The sequence below is a fragment of the Protomyctophum bolini genome (genome assembly GCF_963924005.1).
Source record: "Protomyctophum bolini genome assembly, chromosome: 7".
Taxonomy (NCBI): domain Eukaryota; kingdom Metazoa; phylum Chordata; class Actinopteri; order Myctophiformes; family Myctophidae; genus Protomyctophum; species Protomyctophum bolini.
In genome coordinates, this window is record NC_137868.1 from 30,503,127 (window position 1) to 30,528,371 (window position 25,245).

Sequence of the window (25,245 nt, forward strand, 5' to 3'; positions counted from 1 at the left end):
ATGTCATAGCAGCCAAGTCTATGGACTTTTGTCCATAGACTTGGCTGTCTATTTGTTTAGAGCACTTTTAACAAAGAGTGGTAGCCAAGTCTCTTGGATTTTTCGAGGGCTCCTATGTCCAGCTTTTGGTGTGTGTAACCCAAAATGTGTCCTAACACAAATATTAAATGCCATTGACGTCAAGCAAAAGGAAGACACTAAGACCGACAGAGGGCAGGGGGCTGTCATGTCATCATCGAGTAGAGAGCTACTCGAGCCCACACTGTTTCTTCAGGAACAGTATCTTCTTCTTCTGCTGCCTTTTGGCCTTTTGTGCACCAGCTCAGAGTTGTTGTTGTGGTAGTGGAGTCTCCACTCTCCACACTGAGATTGTGAGCGCGGAGTTGGATTCCCCGGCCAGGTAACACAGAAGACTAAAAAAATAAGAGCCAGTGCCTGCCCACTTGGCACTCAGCATCAAGGTTTGATTGGGGCAAGTCCAATCTGTAACGTCATGTCCAGTGGTTTTAGTGTGTACATTATGGTTGGAGGATGCACTTTTACAAGGTCACAAGGCTCAGTGAGGCTTCCTTGCTTTGTGCACCACCTTTCTTGTGAACAAGTCGGGAACGATGCTAGTTGGTATAATACATGCCCCACCCTGTTCGTTATGCATTACCCTACCATTGAGTATCCACCCAGTGCGGTACCTACCACTAGTATGTCGTTGAGTAGTGACTAGTCTATGCTATGACGTCAGCACTATGATGTCATATATTGATGCCAACAGGAACATCCATATACTGCTTATATGGGCATATCGGCATCTGTGTGACTTCTGTTTCATTCTGGCTTCTCTTGTCTCTCCCAGCAGGACAATGTGGACCGGTCTGCCAATCACAGACAAACAACAGCTGATCTTATTGGTCCAAGCTTCCAGCAGTCAGTCAATCGGAGCTCCCCTAACCATCAAGGTTGGTTCTAAATCTCAACATTCCCTCTTTTAGAAATCACTGTAACCGACTTATTAGAGATGTATTTAATTTTCTTCATGCATACACAGCACGGGCACCAGGGCCGGTTCTTAGGTAACTGCCGCTCTAGGCAAGCTCTCTTGGATTTATTTTATAATATAAACCGCCTGTTATGCATTATTTTAACGAAATCTAGTAGTTTTTTTTAATAGTTTTTGGAGGTTACATATGGCCTGTGCTGCATGCCTATATGCCCTGCAAAAGGTTATACCGATGATAAGTATGCATACAGGTCCTTGCCTATGCTTGTCCTGTGTTTTCTTTTTCAATTGCACTAAAAAAGGCTGCAAACAGGTTGCCTATAAACTGGGATGAACAATATAGATTTTCCCTCCTTTTACATAGTTTGCTTAGCCTGCTTTTACAGCAACATTAGTGCATATGTGTGTGTGTGCGTGACTGCGTGCACGCCTCATCTCTTGCCTGATAGTACATACAGGCTTCTCACTCATTAGTCTCTGCTGGGATGCTTAACGTATATATTTGGGTCCCTCCCACTGCAAATTTTTCAGCAGTTCAAAGGTCAAATTGCATGGATACAGGGTCCCTTTATAATTAGGCCGTCGTATGTAATTGCACCATGCTAGATTCACCCATGACAATCGGAGCATGAGATTTAAGCACAATATTGACTCAGCATGGGAGGTAGAGGCGGAGGTGGGGTTGGGTGGGGTGGGGAGTCCGTCTGCAAGGACTTTGGGAGTGGATTGGAATGCTTGGTCCTGGCATGATGGAAAACAAATGGAGCAGAAATGACAGTGCTTGGAGTGAAGGTACAGGATAGTAGTACATGATAGATAGGCAAGGACTTCATAAAACTTTCCTTTCTGAATTAGTATGGTGAGATGGAAGCAATCGCAGCATAATTTTGAATAATGCAAATGCTAAAAAAATAATTTTATATAGCATGTTATGTAGAGAGATTATCCTATAGTCTTTATAGTTTCGATGTACAGATTATTGCTTTTCTTTGGATATTCTACTGTTAGACTGATGATAGATTATTGGTTTACTTATGATCCTAGATGACTATTTCTATGCATTTGATGCATTACCTTGCATTATCCTTAATGCAAATCGCTCTGGATTTAAAATCAATACAAATATTATTGGAAAAAAAAGTCTGCTAAATGCCTAAATTGAAAATGAGAAATTCACAACTCTAGACGAGTCCAGCTAGGGACATGCGAGTCTGAATGCCTCAGCTCTGTAATCAGCTGTCAGTCAGCTGATTGCTTCAATCAGCCTAGCATCCTATTCCTCATTCACATCTCAGTCGACCGTTACGTCACACATCCATACTCCAATCAGAGCTCACGCTCTTAACAGAGCACTTCCTTTCATTTGGGCTGTCTGCTACACTACAGCTGCTCCGTTGCTTCACAGACACTGCTGCTGCACGCACGCTTGAGGTAGCTCCACCAACCTAGCCTCCACATTTTGATCTGAGTCCTGTCTGAACCACATGTTCTTATTGCAATATACCTGTATACAACTATACAAAAAGTAATGACGTAACTCTCATAACTTTCATTTAAGAGCCTTAAAGTATGTGTTTCCTGTGTAAACGGATTCCTTTGTTTACAGTGTTGAGTTACAATAATGTGTGCTGAAAATAGCTCAACATATGGCAACAGAAAATACAGAGCACTGGGCATTTAGACACTAGAACATTGTATTATGGCAAAGTACTCAACATATTAATGGCAAAGTAATCAGCATATTGAATCAAAGCACAATACAATCAAGACAGAACAAAGTCTTAGATACCGGTAGTTCAAGTACGCATGGCTGCCTGGGTTGGAGTTGAAGAGTGGACTCTGTGGGCCAAATTCACAACGGAAATATACGTCCAGGTGTAAATGAAATGCGTAATGATATTAATTGTATTTATCTGTCCAATAAATCTCACGAGTCATTCACCAAAGGTGGCGTAATGACTTAATTTGTGCGGATCGCCCGTGTATCTCATTTCGATTCTTTCCCAAGCGATTCGCCTGGTGTCGCCTGGTATAATTGAACATCCACGCCCATTCCACGCCATATCGGGTGAAAAACGTTACCACAGCCGAGTTCACAGCGGTGAACACAGTGGTCCGCGATGCACCTCACTGCATGCATGAACTGGCAGAACTGCTTATTTTGACAGGCGAGTGCCGTGAGTCTCTCGCAATGTCCACTGACTGAAGGTTTAAAAAGTATAGGCTACTCTCATAACTCAACTAGTCATTGTATTGATTTAAGTAGGCCTAATTTCAAGCTCAGGACCAAGACTATACTTTATATTATAAAAGCCCTTTGGAACAATTGCACACTCGCACACAAGTTAAAAATATATCAGATTTTTTTTTATCAGAGCTGCAACGACGCAACGTGACGCTCCTTGCTGAACGTCACGTTATTAAGTTCACGATAATGAGAGAGAAGTTAATTTGTACAGTGCAAAAACAAGACCAAATGCTATATTAAAACTCTGCCAACATGGACACAGGGCAGCATTTTTTCCCTTTCTTTTTTTTCTTGAGGGATTAATCAGTTTTGTCGGAAAAGCTAGATTTCATCCGATCGAACTATAGCTGTTTCATCATCAAGGTAAGAGTTATTTAGGCTATTCTGTGTGTGGAGTCCATGTGATCAATATACTGTACATTATTATAAATTAATACCACAACGCAAATGGAGGCAGATACGTAGGTGCTCAAAGCAAAGGCAATAGTCTATTTAAATCATTAGGCCTACGTGAAACTTTAATTGGCTGAGTCTCTGTCAACATGCTGATCAACGACCTAATAATTCAGCTCTGAATGCAACTATAGCCTACAAAATAAATACAAACCAGTGGAATTTGCATCAGCATATAAGCTAAGCAGTTGACACATTTGCTTCTTTTATGTATGTGTGTGTTGACAAATGCTGGTCACATATCTTTTTTGAGGTTTGGGGACTATTAATTGATTTAGCATGAAGACTAAACCTTCTAAATAAACATACGCATGATCACTGGTACACCACCCTCTGAGTTGACTTGGATCTGAGCTGAATTTTACGACAAACGTTCGTCAATGTCACGCCAAATTCAAGTATTGCAAACATAACGCTGCCATTTGGACAGCATGGAGATAATTCACAACAATGTATTACTGTATCTTGTAATGTTTTGTTAAAATTGTATGCTACTGTAATCAGGGTGTCATTGGAAAAGAGCTGGCTCTTAATTGACCTTCCTGAATAAATAAACGTGAAATGAAAAGTTCTTATTTAATTAATGCAAAATATATATTTTAATTTAATTATCTATTTCATTGTTAAGCATTGATTGTTAGTATGAAGGATAACAAGAGTGCCACTGCACTGTGAGGTATCACATAAATAAATGTTCCTTCAGAATGTTCCATCGGAATCAACTCAAGCGACTGTGTGGCATCTGTGATCGGGATCAGAGCCAACACGCCTGAGCGGAGCACCCCTATCTTCACCTTGTTCCAGTGTTCACTCACAGCACCCGTTTTTATCAGCTGAACAAACATTTGAACTTAGCCCCAGTGCTCTGGTATTTTTTGTAGTGAAGAATAATCCTTGCTGATGTTATTATAACTAATTTTCTTCCAAATCCGCTCTTTTATTCTTATAGGATTTTAATAGAGGCACCAGCTACTGGCTGTGTTTGCGATAAGCCCAGAGTAGTCATAAACCCATTAGAGAACAGTGAAGCTTTGTTCGAACGGCTGCTTCGCCTGATTTCATATTTCTGAAATGAGTTATCGAAAGGCTTATCAAGGGATTTCTAGCAAATATTTAGTGGGCTTTAATAGAATTGTATGTAGGCTATCTTTGTGTAGGTGAGGTGTAACAATCAAACCACGATACCTTGATAAAGAATCGCTTGCACCTGGTTTAAGACTAATTCTTTAGAATTGCACTACTGAAAATCTTATTCTAACAAAACTAACTTAATGGCATAATGAGAAAATAAGAAATCCTCAGTATAGGATCAGGTCAATCATACACTGGTGGTTATCTGCCAGGTGTGTCTATAGCTAATCTCGCTGGAACGATCAGTGCTAGACTTGTGTCCACGAACGCTCTCTAGGGGGTGTGCGACATGAAAATGGTAATGGCGGTTTTATGGTGCCATGATTTTTGTATACTTCATTAGACCCATTCTCTACGTCCCATTCAGCACTGATTCAGCACTGATTTTTGTATACTTCATTAGACCCATTCTCTACGTCCCATTCAGCACTTTGTAACTGTTGTTTTGAAAAGTGCTTTATAAATAAAATGTACTTACTTACTTACTACGTCGTCCTCAGACGAGCCCTCCATCGGCGTCTCCAGTCATCTCGGTTCTCCATACATCTGGCCAGCTCCTTTGTGCTTTCCACACCAGTATCTTTCTTTAGTACGTCCACGTAGGTCAATGCCCGTGTGTTGGTTCCCACAGTACAAGCTTTTTGGCCGGGAGTTTTTGGTGTCTGTGGCAGTGGCCAGCTAGTCTCATCCTCCTTACTGCTATCTTCTCTGTTACACTTGGTAATGCCCCGTACAGACGCTTGTTAGTGATGAGCTCGTCCTGGTTGATGTTAAGTACCACACGTAACATTCTGGTGTAACACCCCTCCAGGGATTTCTGTAGGGCTTGTGTAAGGGTCCAGCATTCACAGCCATAGGAGGAGGACGGACTCCACGGTAGCAGAGAAGAAACTGATCTTGATGTGTCGGGGGAGGTTGGATTTCCACACACTACATACCTTTAAGAGCTCGCCAGGCAAGTGCCTTCCTCACTTTAAGGTCATTCTCTGTGGAGTCGACCCATGAGCCCAGGTATTTGAAGTCACTGACCTCCTTTAGGACAGTACCCTCTATTGTCGTTAGGGGCAGATGTTCTTGGGGGATGTTATAGGTTATGATCTCAGTCATCTTTGCATTTAGCCTGAGGCCAACTTTGGCGCAACTCCACTCTGGTCAGGAGAGCCTTACGCTGTCAGATAGCAGGCAGATGTCATCAGCGTAGTCCAGGTCTGTGAGGGTTTCTGCAGGGTGTCTCGTAGACCTTCTGGGTGAGATAGTGAAGCCGAGCTCTGGCTCCCTTCCATTAACACATAGACTGCTACAGGTTCTAGCGGACCAAGGCTTACTGGTGCTGAAGGCTTAACATGGGCTTTTTGAGCTTTTTGGGGGGCCCACAGCGAGGGGCCTCTTATAGCGAGAATCACAATCGCATAAATAAAAAGAAAGCCCAACTTGTCCACTTCAATTTTAAAAAAAAATTATGATTCTACCATCTTCCATTCTGGAGATATTGACCTTTTTCTAACACCTGCTTTTGCCTGCACGCTGCTTGTGAAAAAAAACAACAGAGATATGGAGGCCTGAAGTTGACAGACATTTCAGTTCAGTTTTTTTAGTTCAAAAGACCGATATAAAATTGAGCACAAATAATATCCTATACAAACCATATACCGAATGAAAGCCCTGAATGTCTACTTTTAGGAGGAAAACAGTACACATTGTACACATATACAGTTTGTCACTAATTGGCTATTGAATGCAGCTTGCGCCCACCAGAGAACTTTAGAGAAGGCATGGACCCGAAGAACTATTATTCACAAAATAAGGCCTATAGCGACATGTACATACTATATACCGTATGAAACAGTAGACTCTCTGCTTTCATAAGAAAAATACCACCCAGAAAAATCACACCCCTGTGAAGTGAGCAGTGCAATTGCACTGCTCACTTCACAGGGGTGTGATTTTTATTATTATTACAGTATTAGTATTTTTCTTATGAAAGCAGAGAGTCGACTGTTTCATACGGTATATAGTATGTACATGTCGCTATAGGCCTTATTTTGTGAATAATAGTTATTCAGGCCCATGCCATCTCTAAAGTTCTCTGAAAAAGATAATTTTAGAGAGCATGGACCTAACAACTAAATATTCACAAAATAAGGCCTATAGCGACATGTACATACTATATACCGTATGAAACAGAATACTCTCTGCTTTCATAAGAAAAATACTAATACTGTAATAATAATAGAAATCACACCCCAGTGAAGTGAGCAGTGCAATGTTGCACTGCTCACTTCACAACATTGCACTGCTCACTTCACAGGGGTGTGATTTTTATTATTACGAGTAAGACGCGCGAACGCGGAAGGCGAACGCAGATCGTAAATTGCAATAACAATTAGAATAAATTACAGACATGATCTGCAGGGTGTCATAGTTAGTGCTTGGACCACGCCAGCTCCATATATGGTCACAAAAGACGCCATCACACTCATGTCACCATGACTCAGCCATAACCATATAAGGAGTCCCCAAAGCAGGACCACGCCATCACACTCATGTCACCATGACTCACAAATCACTCAGCTCCATATATGGGCACAAAAGGGCCAGGTCCACATATACAGTAAGCGGGACAGACAGACACACACACACACACACACACACACACACACAGACAGACAGACAGACAGACAGACGTGATCTGCTAGGTCTCATAGTAAGTGCTCATTGCATTCGCAATTACAGTATTAGTTTTTTTCTTATGAAAGCAGAGAGTCTTGATGCACATTATCTGATCATAAAACGGACTTGGAAACTTTCTTCAATCGTAGCCCCATATGTGCCCTCTCCCTACGCTCATTGAACTCATTCTGTGATTCGAGCTACAAACAATCACAGTAACGGGGGGGGGGGGGGGGCAACTAGGCTTTGAGGAAATGATCTTGCATAATCAACATTATTGTCGATTGTCGTGTGCCGCTCCAAACATGTCCAGACATACCACTAACCTCATCGATCCAGTCTCGCGTATCTATAAGGTGAGACGCGAGACTGGATCGGATTGTGTCTGGACATGTTTGGGAAAAAAAACAAGAAAAACAACGACTCAACGAGATGGATGCGGCAGCAGAAGCAGCACGTCAACGTATTTGGAAGAAAAAAAACGAGAAAGCACCACCTGTCGTTGCAAGACAAACACCCGTATGTTGCTGATAGATAATAATCGATCCGATTTTGTCCTGCCGTTCATTTTATCACATTAGGTGCAGGGCAGGCTGCTCGACGGTGAGTTTATAATAGCCTGTTGTAACGAGAAAGGGGGATGGATTGGATGGTTGGATTGCGAGCAGCGCAGCAGCGCAGCAGCAGCAGCAGTACGGCTTGCGATCAGCGACCAACGTATCATGGCGGGCCCTCGATAATGATGTGCAATCTGTCCATGACTAACTCCACATGTGTCTGGCAAACGTTACGTTATGAAATCAAATGCCGATCGTTGCAGGTTTATATACGGGCAGAGAGCAAATCGCGTTGTATCTTGTTCCGAGAATGAGAGCGCAAGCCTTGCAGTTGAAAGCAGTGGGGACTCGGGAGTGGGGGGGGAACTGCCAATGCGATCCAAGAGGAAGAGACCCCCCCCCCCACCATTCTCCCTCGGGAGAAACCATGTAGAAACAGGAGGGGAGGGGGAATCGAGTGTATTCACACAAACAAGAGCATTGTCCCATCCATTTTAGATCCCCTGACATCTGCGTTGGTCTATGCCGGACGGCCGTATCCATTACGTCGTACGTCCTCGCATAGACCAACCAATAGGCGGTGCCAGACGCTTCTCAGACCAACACCTCTTTTCAGCAGGGGGGGGTTTTAACTCTTTTTAGAGCCGATCGGTGTTACATTATGAGTTGTCCGGGCGCAAATATAGTTGAACAATAGTAATCAATAAAAAAACGTTTTTTGGCCCATAAAACGTATAAAAACGTTATGCGCTTCTTGCGCTTGGCTATAATAAAACGTTTAAAAACGCTTTGCGCATTCGATGAGTTAATAGCTTGTCTCAGGGCATAGTCCAACACCCTTTATCATACAACAACAGCTGTGGGTGCGGCTTCAGCTCAGGTGGATCACCACCACCGGCACCCACCAGGCAAACCAGGCATACGAACTGGTGGCCACGTGTCTACATAAAAACAACATTTTAACATACTGTACACTTTTTTGAAAACAGTCTTCCTCCTTATATAATGCTGTAATAATACCTGATGATCATGTTTTATGGTGGAAAAAACACGGCACTCCATCTTTAACCCATTTTGGGCGGGAACCCCTTTTGTTGTTAGCATTATGTTATGCTTTAGCTATTGAAAAATAGCACGACTGACATAGAAACATAGCTTTTTCAGAAAACTGACATTTTCAAGCTGTACAGAGATGTATAGAGCTGCGGGAGATGGGAGTGCAGCATGCAGCTCTGTCTCTCAGATCAGTGACATTCCTCCCTACAGCCCCCCCCCCCCTCCTCCCACATACACCAGCACAGCGACAGTCTCGGTCTCAACACAGTCTCTCAACCAAGACAATACAACTCACGTTGTCCAGTGTGCTGCCCATGCTCCAGGGAATCCTTAGGGCCTAACTGATTCCCTGGAGCAGTTCAAATAGCCACCCGATGCTCCTAATGCCTGATTTATATAGGTTACGTGTGTGACACTGGCGCACAGCTAAGTATAAATCACCTTTAATAGTTAGGACCGGTAAATGCAGAGGATCAATTTCACGTACAGTACAGCTGTACGTGAAATATAGCCAATATATCTGACAAATAGGCAAACGACAACTTAAGCAGACACAATTATTATTATTGTTGTGAGAATCAAAAAGAGAGACTGCTTCCAGCTGATTCTATGTGCATGCAGCCATTCATGAAATTTGAGTATCAATCAGACCATTCTGCCTGAGTTATACTTATTTGCAGGCCAGCGTCCGCCCACTGACAATAGCTGATCTATGTTGTACTTTGATGATCAACTATGTTCTGGCACGCAGCTGCACAACTCAGGCCTTTACTGGAGACATGGGTGCGACTGGTGTGGCTGTGCCTGTGTGGGGCGGCTCCTTAGCCAGGAACACAGCTGCTAGGCAACAAATCCCATCAATGGTACCAATGCGGTGCGGTAATCTCACATACAAACATGTCTCTGGAGAGGTTGACCAGCCGTGATCTGAGTGATGTGGCTGGAAACGGAGCTCCCACCATAAGTTATTCCTCACATGCATTTGTAGAGGGAGAGCGACATATAGACACACATGTGCACACACATAGGCCTGTTTTAGACTGCAGTCACATCAAGTCAAATCCGATCATTTGGCCCGGTCATTCACACTGCCGTTTGCAAGTGACCAGATCCGATCTGTGCATTCAGACTGATTTTAACAACTCAACGCAAATCCGCCCTGTGTGAGGCTGCGTCGACATATCTGCTTTGGTTACCGTGGTAACCAACAACAATCTGACATTGCAGATAGGACCGCGTGTGTAGCCATTCTCTACCATTCCGTGAGAAATATCCTCATAAACGGCCTTGTTGAAGTTTAGATTGTATGGAGGCATCCCCCAGTGTGCCTCCTCCCCAAATGATAGGAGGAGTGTCATTGTCATTTCACATCCTACCTGGTTTGCCTCCCCCCTTCGGAATTCCAATAACTTTTTCATATTGCGTCAAATAATAATAACTGTGTTCCACAAATAAACTAATGATCCCGGCTAAGAGAAAACGCTAATGTTACTGCTGCAGAAACCGACTGTATCAAATATGACTGACTGACTGTTGTGACGACACAGAGCCACCTCCCTGACAATATCGTGTAGTTTAGTAGTTTACTTAGTCTTATATGAGACTATTTAAAATTAAACTTCTGCAACCCTGGACACAGATTTCACCGTCTGTCCGGCGTCCGCTGTAATGCTGACATAATGAAGTGACATTATTCCTATAAAACAAACGTGTGTTGCACTATTGTTTTCTCTCTTTTCTGTCCGCTCTGTTGTTTTCTTTCTTTTGCTCTCATTTGGTTGTTTTTCTCCCCGTTTGTTTACTTAAATGAAAATACTCGCGCTTTGTAATGACGTCACGTCAGTAGCGCTCGGGTCACGCTGCAAGTAACGCTTGGCCAGTTTGATATGTGACTCGGGTCATTTCATGTGGTCGTTGCATTCAGACTGAGACAGATCTCCTCAGATCGGATTTAAATCAGATTTGAAACCACTCAAGTCACATTTGAAAAAATCGGATTCCATGTGACCCGTCTGCATTTAGACTTATTTAAGCAAATCGGATTTCTATCTGGAAGTGACACAGTTCTGATTCACGCTAGATTTGTGATGTTTAGTGTGTCATGCAGCCACGCTGGGTGCGCGCAGGGCTGTAACCTGTCGTTGTCAGTGTCCAGGCTTTAGTTTCAGCGTGCATGTAGCCCATGTGTATGGCATGGCAAAGTAGGTGGTGGACAGTGTGGTCTCGAAACAGCGCGTGCGTTCACGACTTCACGTTAACATGCCCCCGTCCAACTGTCAGAGCTGGCTTTCAGGTGCCTGTGCCACACAACCCCCGCGTTGGCCGCGATGCTTACCCAAAGAAGAAGTTATGTCGACTGATGCAAGAGCAGCTGTAGTATCAGGGTCCGAGTTGTTTTCCCCATGTGGGTCTGTTGCACGGAAAAGTGTCCGGCCCAACATGCATTTCACTGGTGACACTGGTGACACGTGATTTGCGGGGAGATGAGTTGTTTTTGATGCAAATTAATTTAATTAAGATGAATGTTAGAATGTGGCGTGTGTAATGCGGGGCAGATTGAGGGTGGAGGACAGGGCTGTGCGGCGCTAGGTTCCGTGAGACAGGTATGTGTCTCTGTGACACATCTAGGGGCTGCAATCTGCATTCAAAGATTTTCCTAGAAGCTTGGTCACAAATCCACCAATGACATTTAATTTAATTTAATTTATTTTTTTCATTTCATTTATTTAACTCACGACCATGATCACATGGTATGGAGCACAGATTCATAAAAGTATACAATACATTACATTAAAGGCAGACTGTCCTCTGAGAAGGACAGCTTGGCACGCGCGACAGGCTGCAGCCTAGTAACTAACTAACTTATATTTTTGTAGAAGAGGCAAACTAATATTGTTCATGCATTTTTGTATGTCGAATGTGCAACAGAGTGATCAGCTGAATCTGTCAACACAACACAACACACAGTTTGGCCTCAGTTTGTTTCATACTAAACACACACACACACACACACACACACACACACACACACACAGCTGCATATTGGAGTGGCTAGGCGCCGCTCAAAAAGCATAAAATTCACAACGATCCACCCGCCAATCGATTTGAAAGACGCAGTAGAGTCTTGTAGAGTCAAAATATTGTGCCGTTGCGATAATCCATTCCATAGTTATAGGCAGTTGAATGTGGCTTGTTTTTGCCCCAAACCACCAGAAAGCAGAGAAACATTGATTGTTATAAATCTTTTAGTTTTATCCAAAATCTTGTCATTACATTGGCAATGTGAACCTTGGAAGAATATGACGAGAAATCTTGTCATTGGCAAGCAATAAGGCTGCGTTTTCAAAGCATTTTTAGTTTAACGATTGGTCAATGAAATGGGTTCCGGCTTGGATCAGTGGAACTATAGTATACTTTTCTGTTAAGGATTCCTCAGTTCCTCTTTATCAGTATCACAATGATATACTTATACTCGTGGCCCACCAGTGAGCCCTGGCCACAGGTTGGTAATCAGTGATTAGAGTGAAGGATACTACAACTTAGTTTTAAGGGGCAGCAACATGGCTCTCAGAGGACAACCCACACAGTAAAATCCTCAATGTTTTTTCATCCCCAGACAAATGTAACCGAATCTGAAATTATATTTTTATCCTCTCAGAGTTAAATAAACACTGCAGATTTTCGTCTGTAGGCCTTTATGACTATCTGCTCCCCACTGCATAAGCTGGCCCTGATATTTTAAGAGGATCTTTAATGGTTGTAATATTGTTGGGCCTGGCGTGCTGTGACCGCTGTGTTTGGCGGGCATAAATAAAGGTGTTTATGTCCCCATATATGCCTGCCAAGGCCAACTAGCTAGTGTCATTTCTATTTTCTAAACACTGTGTCAAAGACAAACAACTATGGTCTGCTCACAGGTTCAAATGGGTCCGTGTGTGTGTGTGTGTGTGTGTGTGTGCGCGTCCTGTCATTCTGCACAGAGAAGAGTGTATGCCTTTCTGTACACACGCATCCACGTGACGTGTTATGTTTGTTTGCCAGGGTTGTGACATGCTTATTCCTGTGCAATATGATGAATGATTTTGACGCACGTCTGTTGTATGCAAACAGCTCAGTCAGTCCGCTGGAGGCCCTTCTAGGTCTGTGATGACCCGACCATTATCTTCACCATCTTACCACAGTGGTTCTCAAACCTTTTCATTTCCAGGACCTCCATAACTCAGAGTTACAGACCTGTAAGAGTCCATTTGGAACCCCTCAAGGAACTCCCTGGAACCAACTTTGACGTACTGTGATCACTTAATACGTCAAATGGGGGTGGCCATAACGGAATGGCTGAATGAATGGTCGTCTGGGTAATAAGAGGGTCTCTGGTCTGTCCCCCCGGCCCTGGTCTATGTGTCCAAGTGTCCCATATAATTCTTTAGCATTCATTGAACCCATGTTGTTATAAGAATCTTTCCAGTTGAAATGACCACTCTGGGGTGTGGTATACTTTATTTTGTAAATATAGAGTTCACCCCCATGCTCGCGCTCTCTCTCTCTCTCTCTCTCTCTCTCTCTCTCTCTCTGCATGTGTATGTACACACACACACACACACACACACGATGAACCCGGAAGCAGCGGGACAAACATTTGATATCTCCATAATAATTTAGAGTTGTAGTCTTGTTAGGTTGTGTTTACATTTGCGCTGTGGCACAGCTTCAATATGTCATCAGTCTCTCGTTGATCCCGCCTCTAGCGGCCTCATACAGCCGCATATCGCTCCGGACAGAATTGGACCGGAGTACATCATCTCTGCCTGAGAGTTCCCAGACTCTCCCTGCTGGCAGAATGCAAATGTTGTCCAGCAGGGGGAGTGGTTTCACCAGGCTAGGCATTTATAGGGGTGGGGTAAATCACGAGTACTGTACAGCAGTGGTTCCCAAAGTGGGGTCCGTGATATAATTCAGATTTTTGCCAGTTAATTATGTTAGGCCTATGTGTGATATGTGAGCTTACCATAATCACAGTAAACTTTTTCTGTGCCATCTACGTTTATAAACATAGCTAGGCTAATGGTACCTACTGGTGCTATCTACGTGTATATTCGTTTACTCCATATATGAACGCGCCGTCCGTCTGTTTATCTTTTAACATTGCTCGTATGGAGCTCCTCCTTCCCCACCAGCGATGCGATGTTTAAATCCAGCTCAGTTGAGCCTCCATTATAACAGGATTTTCAAAGCACCGTATCTCCAAAGGTTCGAGAGCTGTCCATGGTGCATCACCGCACACCCAACAATCGTAAAGCATTTCGGCAGTGTGAGCATGCTAACACTAGATGGCGCTAAAGATGGGCTGTGACTGTGATCACAGCCCAGTGTGAGTGTCTGTGACTGTGACCAGCTGATGGTCGTTGACGCTTAATTGATGCATCAAGGAAGGCAATTATGTTTCTGCACTGTCAAATAGGTCTACTCTACATCTATTCTAAGATAGCATCTTAAATAAATGTTAATGTGTTGTGATTTTGATTGAAAAGTTTTAATACAAATTCCAATGGCATCTAAATGTAAGATTGCAAATATGCTTATCGGTGTTGCGAGGATGAGGGGGTAAAAAGGTTTGAGAACCCATGTTGTACAGTATGTGTTATGTGTACCCTTATGGGTCCATTTGGTTACACTCATAGTCAAATGAACACTCCAGGTTTAACTTTGTAGCTAGTCCTGGTCTAGCCCGTGCACGCGGCTCATAGTAGTCTTGGAGGCTCAAAATGTTGTTGGGCAGAAACCTTGTATCTCCATATTTAAACTTTTTACGCTTATTTGTATATCTACACAAAAGTAGGAAGAATATCTATTCCTCACAACGTGGCACATTGTGAGCTTGGAGATTTGTTTTTAAGCGAAAGTGGTTAATTGTGTCTTTCTTTGATAGAAATATTGAACTAATGAAAAAAAGTACTAATAACAAGAGTTTATGACTAAATATACTATATTGGGTCCATTGGAGCACACAATACAGGTTACGGACATACATGGTTTCCAATCGATGGCGACGATGTCTGGCCTTGCATGCACTTTGTGTCCTGGTGGTTTGCAGCTCTTTAGCTCTCCATGCAGGATCTATAAGTGGCTGCTCCAGCTTACCTGGGTCTATTAATACTGCCAGATTAACCACCTGCGATTCACAGGCACATGTGATGCAGCACGTCGACACGTTTTCAGGAAAGGTTCCTGGAAGGGCACAGGTTAGTTTTAGTTCGAGCGCTGCATAGCGAAACACTGCCATTTATACAGTGTGGATATTGCCATACAATATTATTGTGATTAACGATTTAAATGTGTTGTTGGCATTTGAACATTGGAATTTTGGAACATTAAAAAGATTACTTGTATAATATAAATAATAGTTGATGCATTGATACTCGATGTCTTTCTGATACTGTAGTATCATAACATCATCATAACAGCTATTGATGTGTCAGTGTTCTACAATACAGAGCTTGTCTCCCCCTAGTGGGATTCATGGACACTACAGTAGGCTGTAGTCTAATTGAATGGGGACCATTCAGGTATGTGGTGGTACTGAACACATCTTCTCCTTTTCTAACTAATTGAATGAGGGATTCACTCAATACAGCTTGTGAGACAGTAAGTTTTGCTCAAAGATTTCCAGATTTATAAATTAAGATATGATGCATTATTAAAGTTGCATTTTGAGTTTGCTTCCAGCTTTGATACAGCCTGCTCATGAAGTGAGTCCAAAGTGCTTTGATGATAGAGACACCCCCCCCCCCCCCCCCACCCCATGGAAGTAGCCTTTTCAAAGCAGAATATTGGATCCATGTGGTGAATTTAGAATGGACCCTGACAGTGCAGTGCCTCTGCTATGAACTCCAGTGCTAAAAGTTGAAGAGTGTTTCGGGCAGGTTCATACTTGTCCCTGTTATCCCTGGAGATTTAGCTGCAACCGCAGGACAATGTACGTAGTCAAGACAGCCCTGCTGATTCAGCACTCCTGCAGAACTGGTTACCGATTTTTTGTGAGTGTGTGTGTGTGTGTGTGTGTGTGTGTGCGCGCGCGCACACACGTGTGCGTGCGCCTTAAGGTGGTGTACCGCCAGCCTAGAGAGTTCAAGGGTTCAGATCCCAGCCAAATGAAAAAAGAAACTGAAATAGAGACAGGAAAGTCCCAACTATATTTAGATTCTCTCTCTCTCTCCAACTCTGCTCTCGGTCTCTCTTTCTCTCTCTACGTCTATTTAACAGTAGGGCAATAGATTCATTGTCCTCTCTTAGGAATTTAAGTTCTGTTCCATTTAGTTGTATTCTGTTTTTCTTTTCTCGTTTGCTCTGGTTGATAATTTGTGCTCTGCTCCTCTACTTGTCTGTTGGTGTTAAAAAAACGTGTGAATAAAAGGGATATTTTACTAGTTGTTTGGGTAATTTTATTGTCTACTCAGGCTTTTGTGAACACCCAAGACAGTTTTTAAGTTTCTCGTTCCGTATTTACTATTTAGATACCGTATTTGATATTCATTTTTATCAGACACGCACCTTCATATACAAACCCATTGTAACTTGAACTCCATTTTAACCATGTTAACAGAGATCTACGTCAATTATAGCTCATTATTATTATTTATAAAACCCTCAATGCCGTTGCCGTAGATCCATGGCAATTGTGCTTTTATAGCGCTTTCGATCGATCAAGTCATAATGCTATTTACATAGGATCGCAGCATTAAAATCATTGTGGCCATAATCACCCATTCTATCCGTTTCTTTCAATCGCCTGTATCTCCTATTCCTTGTCCCAGATGGCATTTTTGGTCAAAACTAGGTTTTTTCCAGGGCCCAGAGCAGACGATGCAATCCTTCTGCATCATGTTAAAGCAGCGCCTGCGGCAAACATGGAACGATACAGCATCGTCACACAACCCAACATAAGTTCACAACATCCGGTCTCGATTTTTGGCTATTCAAATTAAGAGCTGAACAGGGAAAAATGCTGGTGTGAATTATATCATTTGTCAATAAATGTGTGTTAATAAATAAGTGTTAAACTAATCAAAAACACTTGGTTCTGGTGAACGCATAATGAATGCATAATGTATAAACTGCACCCGGTATAACAGACAGCTCTCTTTCTCTTCCAGAGGACGACGTGGATCTGGAGGCCTTGGTGAATGACATGAACTCTTCATTCGAGAGCCTGTACTCGAACTGCAGCGGTCAACAACAGCCGGAATCGGTGCCACTCCTGCACAACGGACAGAGCTCCTCCCCCTCGCACTATCACCACCACCATCATCACAGCCAGCAGCAGCCACGGCTGGGTCAGCAGTCACCCGCCCAAGACACCACCTCCTCCTCGCCCTCGGACGCTTCCCCTCGACACAGCGTCAGGCGCTCACAGCCCATGCACATCCTCGCTGTCAGGTAGTGTTTTTTTTTTCAGGGCCGGTGGGGGGGGGTTATTATATCCAATAATAGCCTACAAGGGCCATTCACACTGAGCTTTATAACTTTACAACTGCAGCCAGCCATTGGTGTTGTTGAGCAGCCTGCACCGCTCGGTTCACACGGGTGTGATTTTTCTCATTGCTTGGTCCCGTCTTTTCGCTATATTTATTATTATATATATATATATTTTTTTACAATGTCCGTAAGGACAAAGATTTTTACTCTTGTGTACACATGATGTAACGATAAAGAAAAGTTGCACCTTTGCATGCATGACATGGATACTATATTGACACACACACGCTTCTATGCTTTCGTTCCCCATCTCTAAAGGAATCTTTTTCACCATCCTCCCTCTGCACTCTGGGTAATTGAGTTCAACATTTCACCCGTGCTCATTATGTGTAGCCTTCCAATGACCTGTTATCACATTGTCACTCTTTTCGTACAGCAGGAAAGGGAGGAAGTTAAAATTCTCTTTTATTTCAGTGCAGAGTGCAAATGTCTCTCTTTGTTTAAGACTACTAACCAATAATCCCCTCGAGGCTGCTGTTAAATGCATGAAAGCATGGGCTTTCATGCACGCGCGCACACATACACACACACACACACACACACACAGACACACATTTCTTCTCTCTGTAGAGTATTTGGCAGAACCACAGGGGGAATGGTTGGGTACACGCACAGTTAAAATCCTCAGTGTTAATGTAACTCTGGGATTGTACAAATGGAACCAAATGTCCCATTTGTATGATCTCTCTCTCTCTCTCTCTCTCTGTGTCTCTCTCTCTCTCTCTCTCTCTCTCTCTCTCTCTCTCTCTCTCTCTCTCACTTACAGTACACACACACACACACACACACACACACACACACACACACACACACACACGCACACACACACTCCCAGTCTCCCACACACATGCGCACAATCATACAGACATACAGAGTCAAGCACTGAAGTTATTATTCAGTGCTGACCTCTGGATAACCCTGCTCTGTAGCTCAAATGGGATGACATCAAAAGGCCTGTTCCCTTTTGAACCCACTGGGTTCTACACTGCAGAGACAACGTTACAGAGAGAGAGAGAGAGGGGTGGGGGGTGCAAAAGCCAGAGAAAAAGATGGAGCCAGATAGCTATATCTAGAATTTCACAAACTGACCAACCCAATAGTTCTCACAGAAGTTTCTGTTGGACTGGTAATGGTCTTTTCTAGGGGTGTAACGATACATTTTAACAGGGATACGATGCGTGCCATGATGCATGGCTGACGATACGACACATGGACGATATTGGTTCATTATGGCGATACGATACAATTGAATGAATTGAATTATTTTTTTTCTTCAAAAAGGCGTCCAAAGGCGCCCATGGCAACGAGGGCGTCACGGGATAGGCGTCCATAGGTGTCATGTGGCACTGCTTGAAAGTGAGGTGGTCATTTAATATTGATGAAAAAATGAATTTAGCAGAAAATGACGTTTATAGGCTGCTGGGGTGTGTGACGTCCACTCGCTGCTAGAATTCATTATGGAAAGATCAGAAAGAAACAGACATGAGCCTGGATACTGTACAACTATAGTTTATTAATACCAACTGGCTCTCCTGCACAGCTTTCTGCACATGTCAAAGAGTTCTACTGTGCCTGCACCCACTCAGCTTCTTTTTTAAAGCTATCCAGACTGCATCCTTAAAGTCATACAGTGTAACTTTTTCAATTAAACTTTTATATATATATATATATATATATATATATATATATATATATATATATATATATATATGTATCTCTCTCTTTCACTGGTATATATATTCTTTTAAATAACCATTTCACATGAGTGTTCTTTTTTGATAACTTCTCAAAACACTATTATTAGTAACTTCCGAGTATCAATGTACTTTAAATGGAACTTACAAAGCTTAATTTATTAGGACATACAGAGATTAAAACACCATGTTTCGCATCAAGTCTGCCTTCTTCAGGGTCCAGCCATTGCAGATGTACATTTTATTAACATACTCTACCATACAGATTGGTTAAAATCACATTTTATTCATTAAAATCAGTGCTGCTTTAAAGTTGCTCTTATATTTATATAACCAGTCCCTCTCAAAGAGGAAGTAGGCATGACCAGTTTTTGGACAGAGATGAGAGAGAAATCAGGGGGGAAGAGCAAAGAACATTAGACAGCAGAGTAACCCTTAGCATAACCAGAGGCATGCTTTTATGTTTTGTGGATTTTATTGTTGTTATTCTCATAATATCTCAGAACTAAGTTTGATAACTTTATTACCCAGCTTTTCCAGTCATCCCATGTCATGCTTTTATGTAGAGTAAAATACTCGATGTTAATTCATCCATTTGTAACTCACAAATGTAACCAATTAAATATGTACACTCTCAGAGTTAGGATTTTACAGTGTACATGGTCACATGGCTAACAGACACTGTATGACTTAGTACTTTGTATAATCAGGGGGTTTGTTTGAAGACAGGACAAAGACAGATGGCATTGTTGTCAGTTTGAGTAGGCTACATTCCTGTGACAAACTACAGAGACAATTTCTATGATGAAAATGAGATGGATAAACACCAGTCTACAAGCTGACCATTCCCTGTGCTAAACTTGAACGTGCTAACCATCATGGTTGTGTAATTCACCCCCTTCCTTCCTTCTTCTTGGTCCTGGTCCAGGAGGTTGCAGGAAGAGGAGCAGCAGCTGAGGACATCGTCTCTTCCAGCCATTCCCAACCCCTTCCCAGAGCTCTGTAGTCCAGCCAGCTCCCCTGTCCTCAGCCCTGGGTCTCTACCCACTGGAGACTCCACCAACGGCAAATATGTAAGTGACAGAGACTGCAAAGTTCATGGGGACCACATGTGATGCTAGACTGGTTTCAGAGTTATTGTCTTCGTCTATGTTTTCGCACCTGTTTACAGTGTCTTTGTGTGTTTCCGCTGTTTCTCTGACAATTCTGGACCTTCACACTTTGCATGCACACTCCCAGTAGGCCAATTTTTCGGCCTCATAGTGGCCATACAAACACACTTTTTGGACACACTTATTTTCATCTTCGATGCTCTTTCTGTTTCCTGGCGAGTGTTTCCTGCAGGAAAAAGCTTTGCCTAGGGGGAGGCCGGGGGGGAGGAAAGTCTCAGGCGTGTGCGCAAAGCGTGAGCCGAAAACTTTTGATTAATTAATTAATTAATACATTGAATTAATTTTGATTACTTAATTAACGTCACATTTGCATATTTGCAGTGATGTAACTAGGTTCTCAATGTACTGGGTCGCGTGGCTCTTGGCATGCATAAAGAGCGAGGTAGCAGATACTCTCTGGAGAAAAGGAGACCCCCTAGCTCATTCACGTTGATGTTGTGTGGGAATGTCCCGCATTATAAGTACTGAATTGGTTCATAAAGTAGCAGGATAAGATGTATGCGTCCTGTGGATGCCGTGGTGGTTGGCTTAACGTGTCCTTTCAATTTCACTAGACGTGAATGTTTGGCTAGGGGCTAAAGATATTAGCCTTGGCCCCCCCAGGCAAAAAAGGTCTGCAGGAATCCCTGCAGTAGCAGTCTGTTTTTTTTTTTTTTTCTTTTTTTGGTACAGTACATGTATCTACAGTATATGTAGCTTGACGACGAGGCCACATCAGGCTCATCTGGCGTCTGACTTTCTTATGGATTTTCAGAAAGTTAGTCATAACGGTTATTTCCTGTGTGTGTGTGTGTGTGTGTGTGTGTGTGTGTGTGTGTGTGTGTGAGAGCTTCTGTGCGTGCACACGGATGTCCGCATGCATGTGGTTTCCTGCATGTCACTCTGTCACTGCTAATGATCTTCACATGTGGCAAGCCAGCACTGGTTACAGTAACATACAAGTTTACTGTAATACGGGGGTGGATTATTTCTCATAAATACTCGCCCTGACTATAATCCTAGCTTGACTGTTATGGCTGTTATGGTACAAGACCATAGACTACAGTTTAAGTCTGGTCACTAGCCAAGATAATAGGGCAAATTTAAAATGAGGAGTGCTGCTGCTTGCTCGAACCTTGGTTCAGGGCCATAAATTAGATGCTAAATCCGGAGACTTGAGATATCCGGTAAATATTTCAGTAGAGTAAGGCCTCTTGGGGAGTGGGAATGTTGTGGGCTTGAATTACTGTCTACAACATAAATCAGGCAGTAGATCAGTAATCTTGGGGTATCCCGTAAATGTTTGAATGTTATTCGAGAGTAAGGCCCTTATAATTGGGAATGTTGTTTCTTTGTAAGTGGGAATGTTGTAGGCTTGAATTACTAGCTGTGGCATAAATTAGGCACTAGATGGTCAATTTTGGTGTGTACGGTAAATAGGTTAAAGACTATGGTCCCTATGAGTGGGAATGCTTTTAGCCCTTAATTACTGGCTGTGACACCAGTTGGGCTCTGTTTCGGTAAACCAGGAGTGTCTGGTAAATGTTGAGAAACCACTTTATTAGAGTGATCTGCTTGGAGGAATGGGAATGATGTGGGCTTTTGAAAACCCCAGAGGGTTCATTAAGCGTAAAGTAGAATAGGATATGGAGATAGAAAGAGACGTAGAGAGAAAGAGAGGTGGACTACTAGCTGAAGTACATTCAGACAAATTTTGAAATGTTACCAGTACCACATTGCTTTTGTGATATTTCATTAAATCACAATATAAAATAGCATCAACCCTAGGAAACAACAGCTCACTCACTGAACAAGACACATTTCCCACGTTTGTTTTTTGTTTAGTTTAGTTGTTTTTTTAACGTTTTTTTAATTTTATTTAATAAAGCTCAAATAAGTATGTTCTATTTTGTGTAAAACAGGACTAGAACTGGCAAGCATGAATGTATTTTCATGTTCTGTTGGCTTCAAACATCACCTTACATCTGTTTAGAAGGCACACAATGTTAAATGTGGTCATAAAGGTAAATGGTTGCTAGATATAGAAGAGAGTGGAAAGTTTTTACTGGTTTGCTTTTGCATGGACCACCAAACTGTTGCAATGAAGAAGCATTGTTGAGAAAGAGCTGTGGAAAAGTGAATTCCTGTGTGTGTGTGTGTGTGTGTGTGTGTGTGCGTGTGTGTGTGTGTGTGCGTGTGCGTGTGCGTGTTATTTTTGTGCGTGTGAGCTTCTACATGTGTGGGTTATAGACACATGTGGGCATGTGTGTCTTTGCATGCAACCGTGTGTGTGTGTGTGTGTGTGTGTGTGTGTGTGTGTGTGTGCGTGCGTGCGTGCGTGTGGGTCTATGTTTGTCTCTGTGAGTTGTGTAAACTATTTACAGCATTGGCAGTGTCTGTCCTTTGTAATGGCAATGGAAAGTATGTCTCATTGTGGTTGTTCTTCAGTGGAAATTCAATTCAGCACCTTTCCACTGAAAAGCCTCCTGCTGAGCCGTCTCATCATGCACATGTGTCTCTGGCGCTGGCGGGGTGTCCAGCTGTCTAGTGCACCGTGAACGCAGTCCAGCCTGGACCGGAGAGCTCATTTAATCCTTACAACTAATTCAATTACATTCATGGGCGTTATTGGCATGAGAAAACATGTTTACATTGCCAAAGCACATGTGAAACAAGCCAATCAATAACAAATCTAAACTAAGACATGCATGTGCAATTAAAAGGGAATAAAGATATGTGTAAACAGAGCTGTCTCACTTTGATTGCATTACAAAAAAAACCCATATGAAACCGGAAGTATTGTGCATAGAAGCAGTTAAAACTACCCCACCATCCATATTCTGGGAGGGGATATTAGCCATTTTTTGCAGATCTATAAACATTAACTTGGGACACTTTGTTAGCTCGTCGATTTGGTGTAGAAACTGTAGATTGAAAAAAGTGCCCACCAAATAATATAAAATAAGTCCAAGTCAGGTCTATTTTACTAAGTGGTTTAAACCACTTCAACCATAGGTGGACATTTGGCAAATATAGGCAAACCTACTGTAGCAAATCAATCTCACGCAATGTGATGTGAGCTTGTAAATTGGCTATTTTAATATATTTGGTGCATAGGGAAAAAATGGAGCGGACCTAGAATAGAGCCCTTGGAGGACCCCAGTAAACTATGCAGAGTTTAAGAGCTTCAAGTACAAAAATGCCAAAGAATAGATGAATTTGCCAGTCCATGTCTATATCTCCAAGTAGTCTATGCTTATCTCAGTCTCTCTTCTCTCCTGCTCACTCCCTTGCTCTCCCCCCTTATTGCCTCCAAACACTCCAATCCAGCCAGCCTGCTGTTGAGAAGTTTGCTGTTTAGTTTACAGAATTTTCCAACCTCCGGGCGTTTTCTGACAGACTCCCATATTTCTGTCCCTCCATTTCTCCTTCCCTGCGCTCCCTGGGCCCCGTGCAGGAAGCATGTGAATGTGGTGCAGGCTGCGCAAAAGAGCTGTCAAGGATCACTGGGCAATCTGTCACACATGGCCATATGATTCCACTTCTCCTCACCATGTCACACATGGCCATATGATTCCACTTCTCCTCACCATGTCACACATGGCCATATGATTCCACTTCTCCTCACCATGTCACACATGGCCATATGATTCCACTTCTCCTCACCATGTCACACATGGCCATATGATTCCACTTCTCCTCACCATGTCACACATGGCCATACAGTATGATTCCACTTCTCCTCACCATGTCACACATGGCCATATGATTCCACTTCTCCTCACCATGTCACACATGGCCATATGATTCCACTTCTCCTCACCATTGCGTGGTCATCTCTTCTGCTGCGTTCCTCAACTGCTAATCATCTTGAGACTAATTAAGACTTTGGTGGATGTCCGCGTTGTTGAGCGACAACAATGACCCATTTTTAACTGCAGAAAGTATCAGGGTGAGAGACAGTGTATGTAGCCTTTTGTGTCGTTTTAATTGCAAGGACCCCATATAGTTACAGACCTGTAAAGATCTGGGGACCTACAGTATGGACAGCATCTTGTTCGTTAAGCCACCATATTTAATCTTATTGTGACGATCGGGTTATGTTAGCATTAGCTCACGTTGTTTACCTTTCTCCAGAAACGTTAACATGTTGGGAGCGATGAGATACAAAATCACAAATCACATCCGAACCTTGGATGGATCATCTTCAGAGATATGAGGCATAGAAAATCCTACTTTGAATGGAGCTCTATGGGGGCCATGTGCAAAAATCGTGGTTGCCTAGCAACTGGGCCAATGTTAAAAGTAGATTTTCGAATAAACCGTTTCACATTTGGTGTAAAGCTTTAGCTACGAACATGTTTGCACTTAGCAGATAACGTACCTAGAGGGGGGAGGGGGGGGGGGGGTACGAATATGTTCGTACTTAGCAATAAAATAGTTAAGTATATATCTGCTATTAGCACTACTTTTGAAGGGGAAAAAAACACTACTTTTGTGCAGCAGTGTCATGGTGAAGTATTAAATAGCGTATTCATTTATGAAAAAGTTGATCATAATAGAGATGAAATATGGAGGTACAAGGTTTCTGCCTGATACTGGTGATATACAGTATAAAGGAAAAGCTTTAAGAATCCAATAGGACATTGGTCAGTTTGGCATTATGTGACATCCATAACTTCAGTCTAGGTTCTTCACCGTGGGTTCTCAGTGCTACTGTAGCATGCAGTGTTACAGTCTTGGACACAGTGTTCTCATG

At 42.7% G+C, this 25,245-nt stretch overlaps 1 protein-coding gene across 5 annotated transcripts in view; it reads left to right on the forward strand.

Moving 5' to 3' along the window:
- The window catches only part of grb10b (growth factor receptor-bound protein 10b), a 103,768-nt gene that overhangs the window by 30,383 nt on the left and 48,140 nt on the right, over positions 1-25,245 (forward strand). For 3 of the 5 annotated variants that reach the window (XM_080768746.1, XM_080768748.1, XM_080768749.1), the window contains 3 exons: positions 851-953; positions 17,260-17,542; positions 20,264-20,408. In XM_080768746.1, the coding sequence (XP_080624872.1) occupies positions 851-953; positions 17,260-17,542; positions 20,264-20,408 (531 nt within the window). The remainder of the gene's footprint in view (positions 1-850; positions 954-17,259; positions 17,543-20,263; positions 20,409-25,245) is intronic. The other 2 variants (XM_080768747.1, XM_080768750.1) reach the window with 1 other exon arrangement.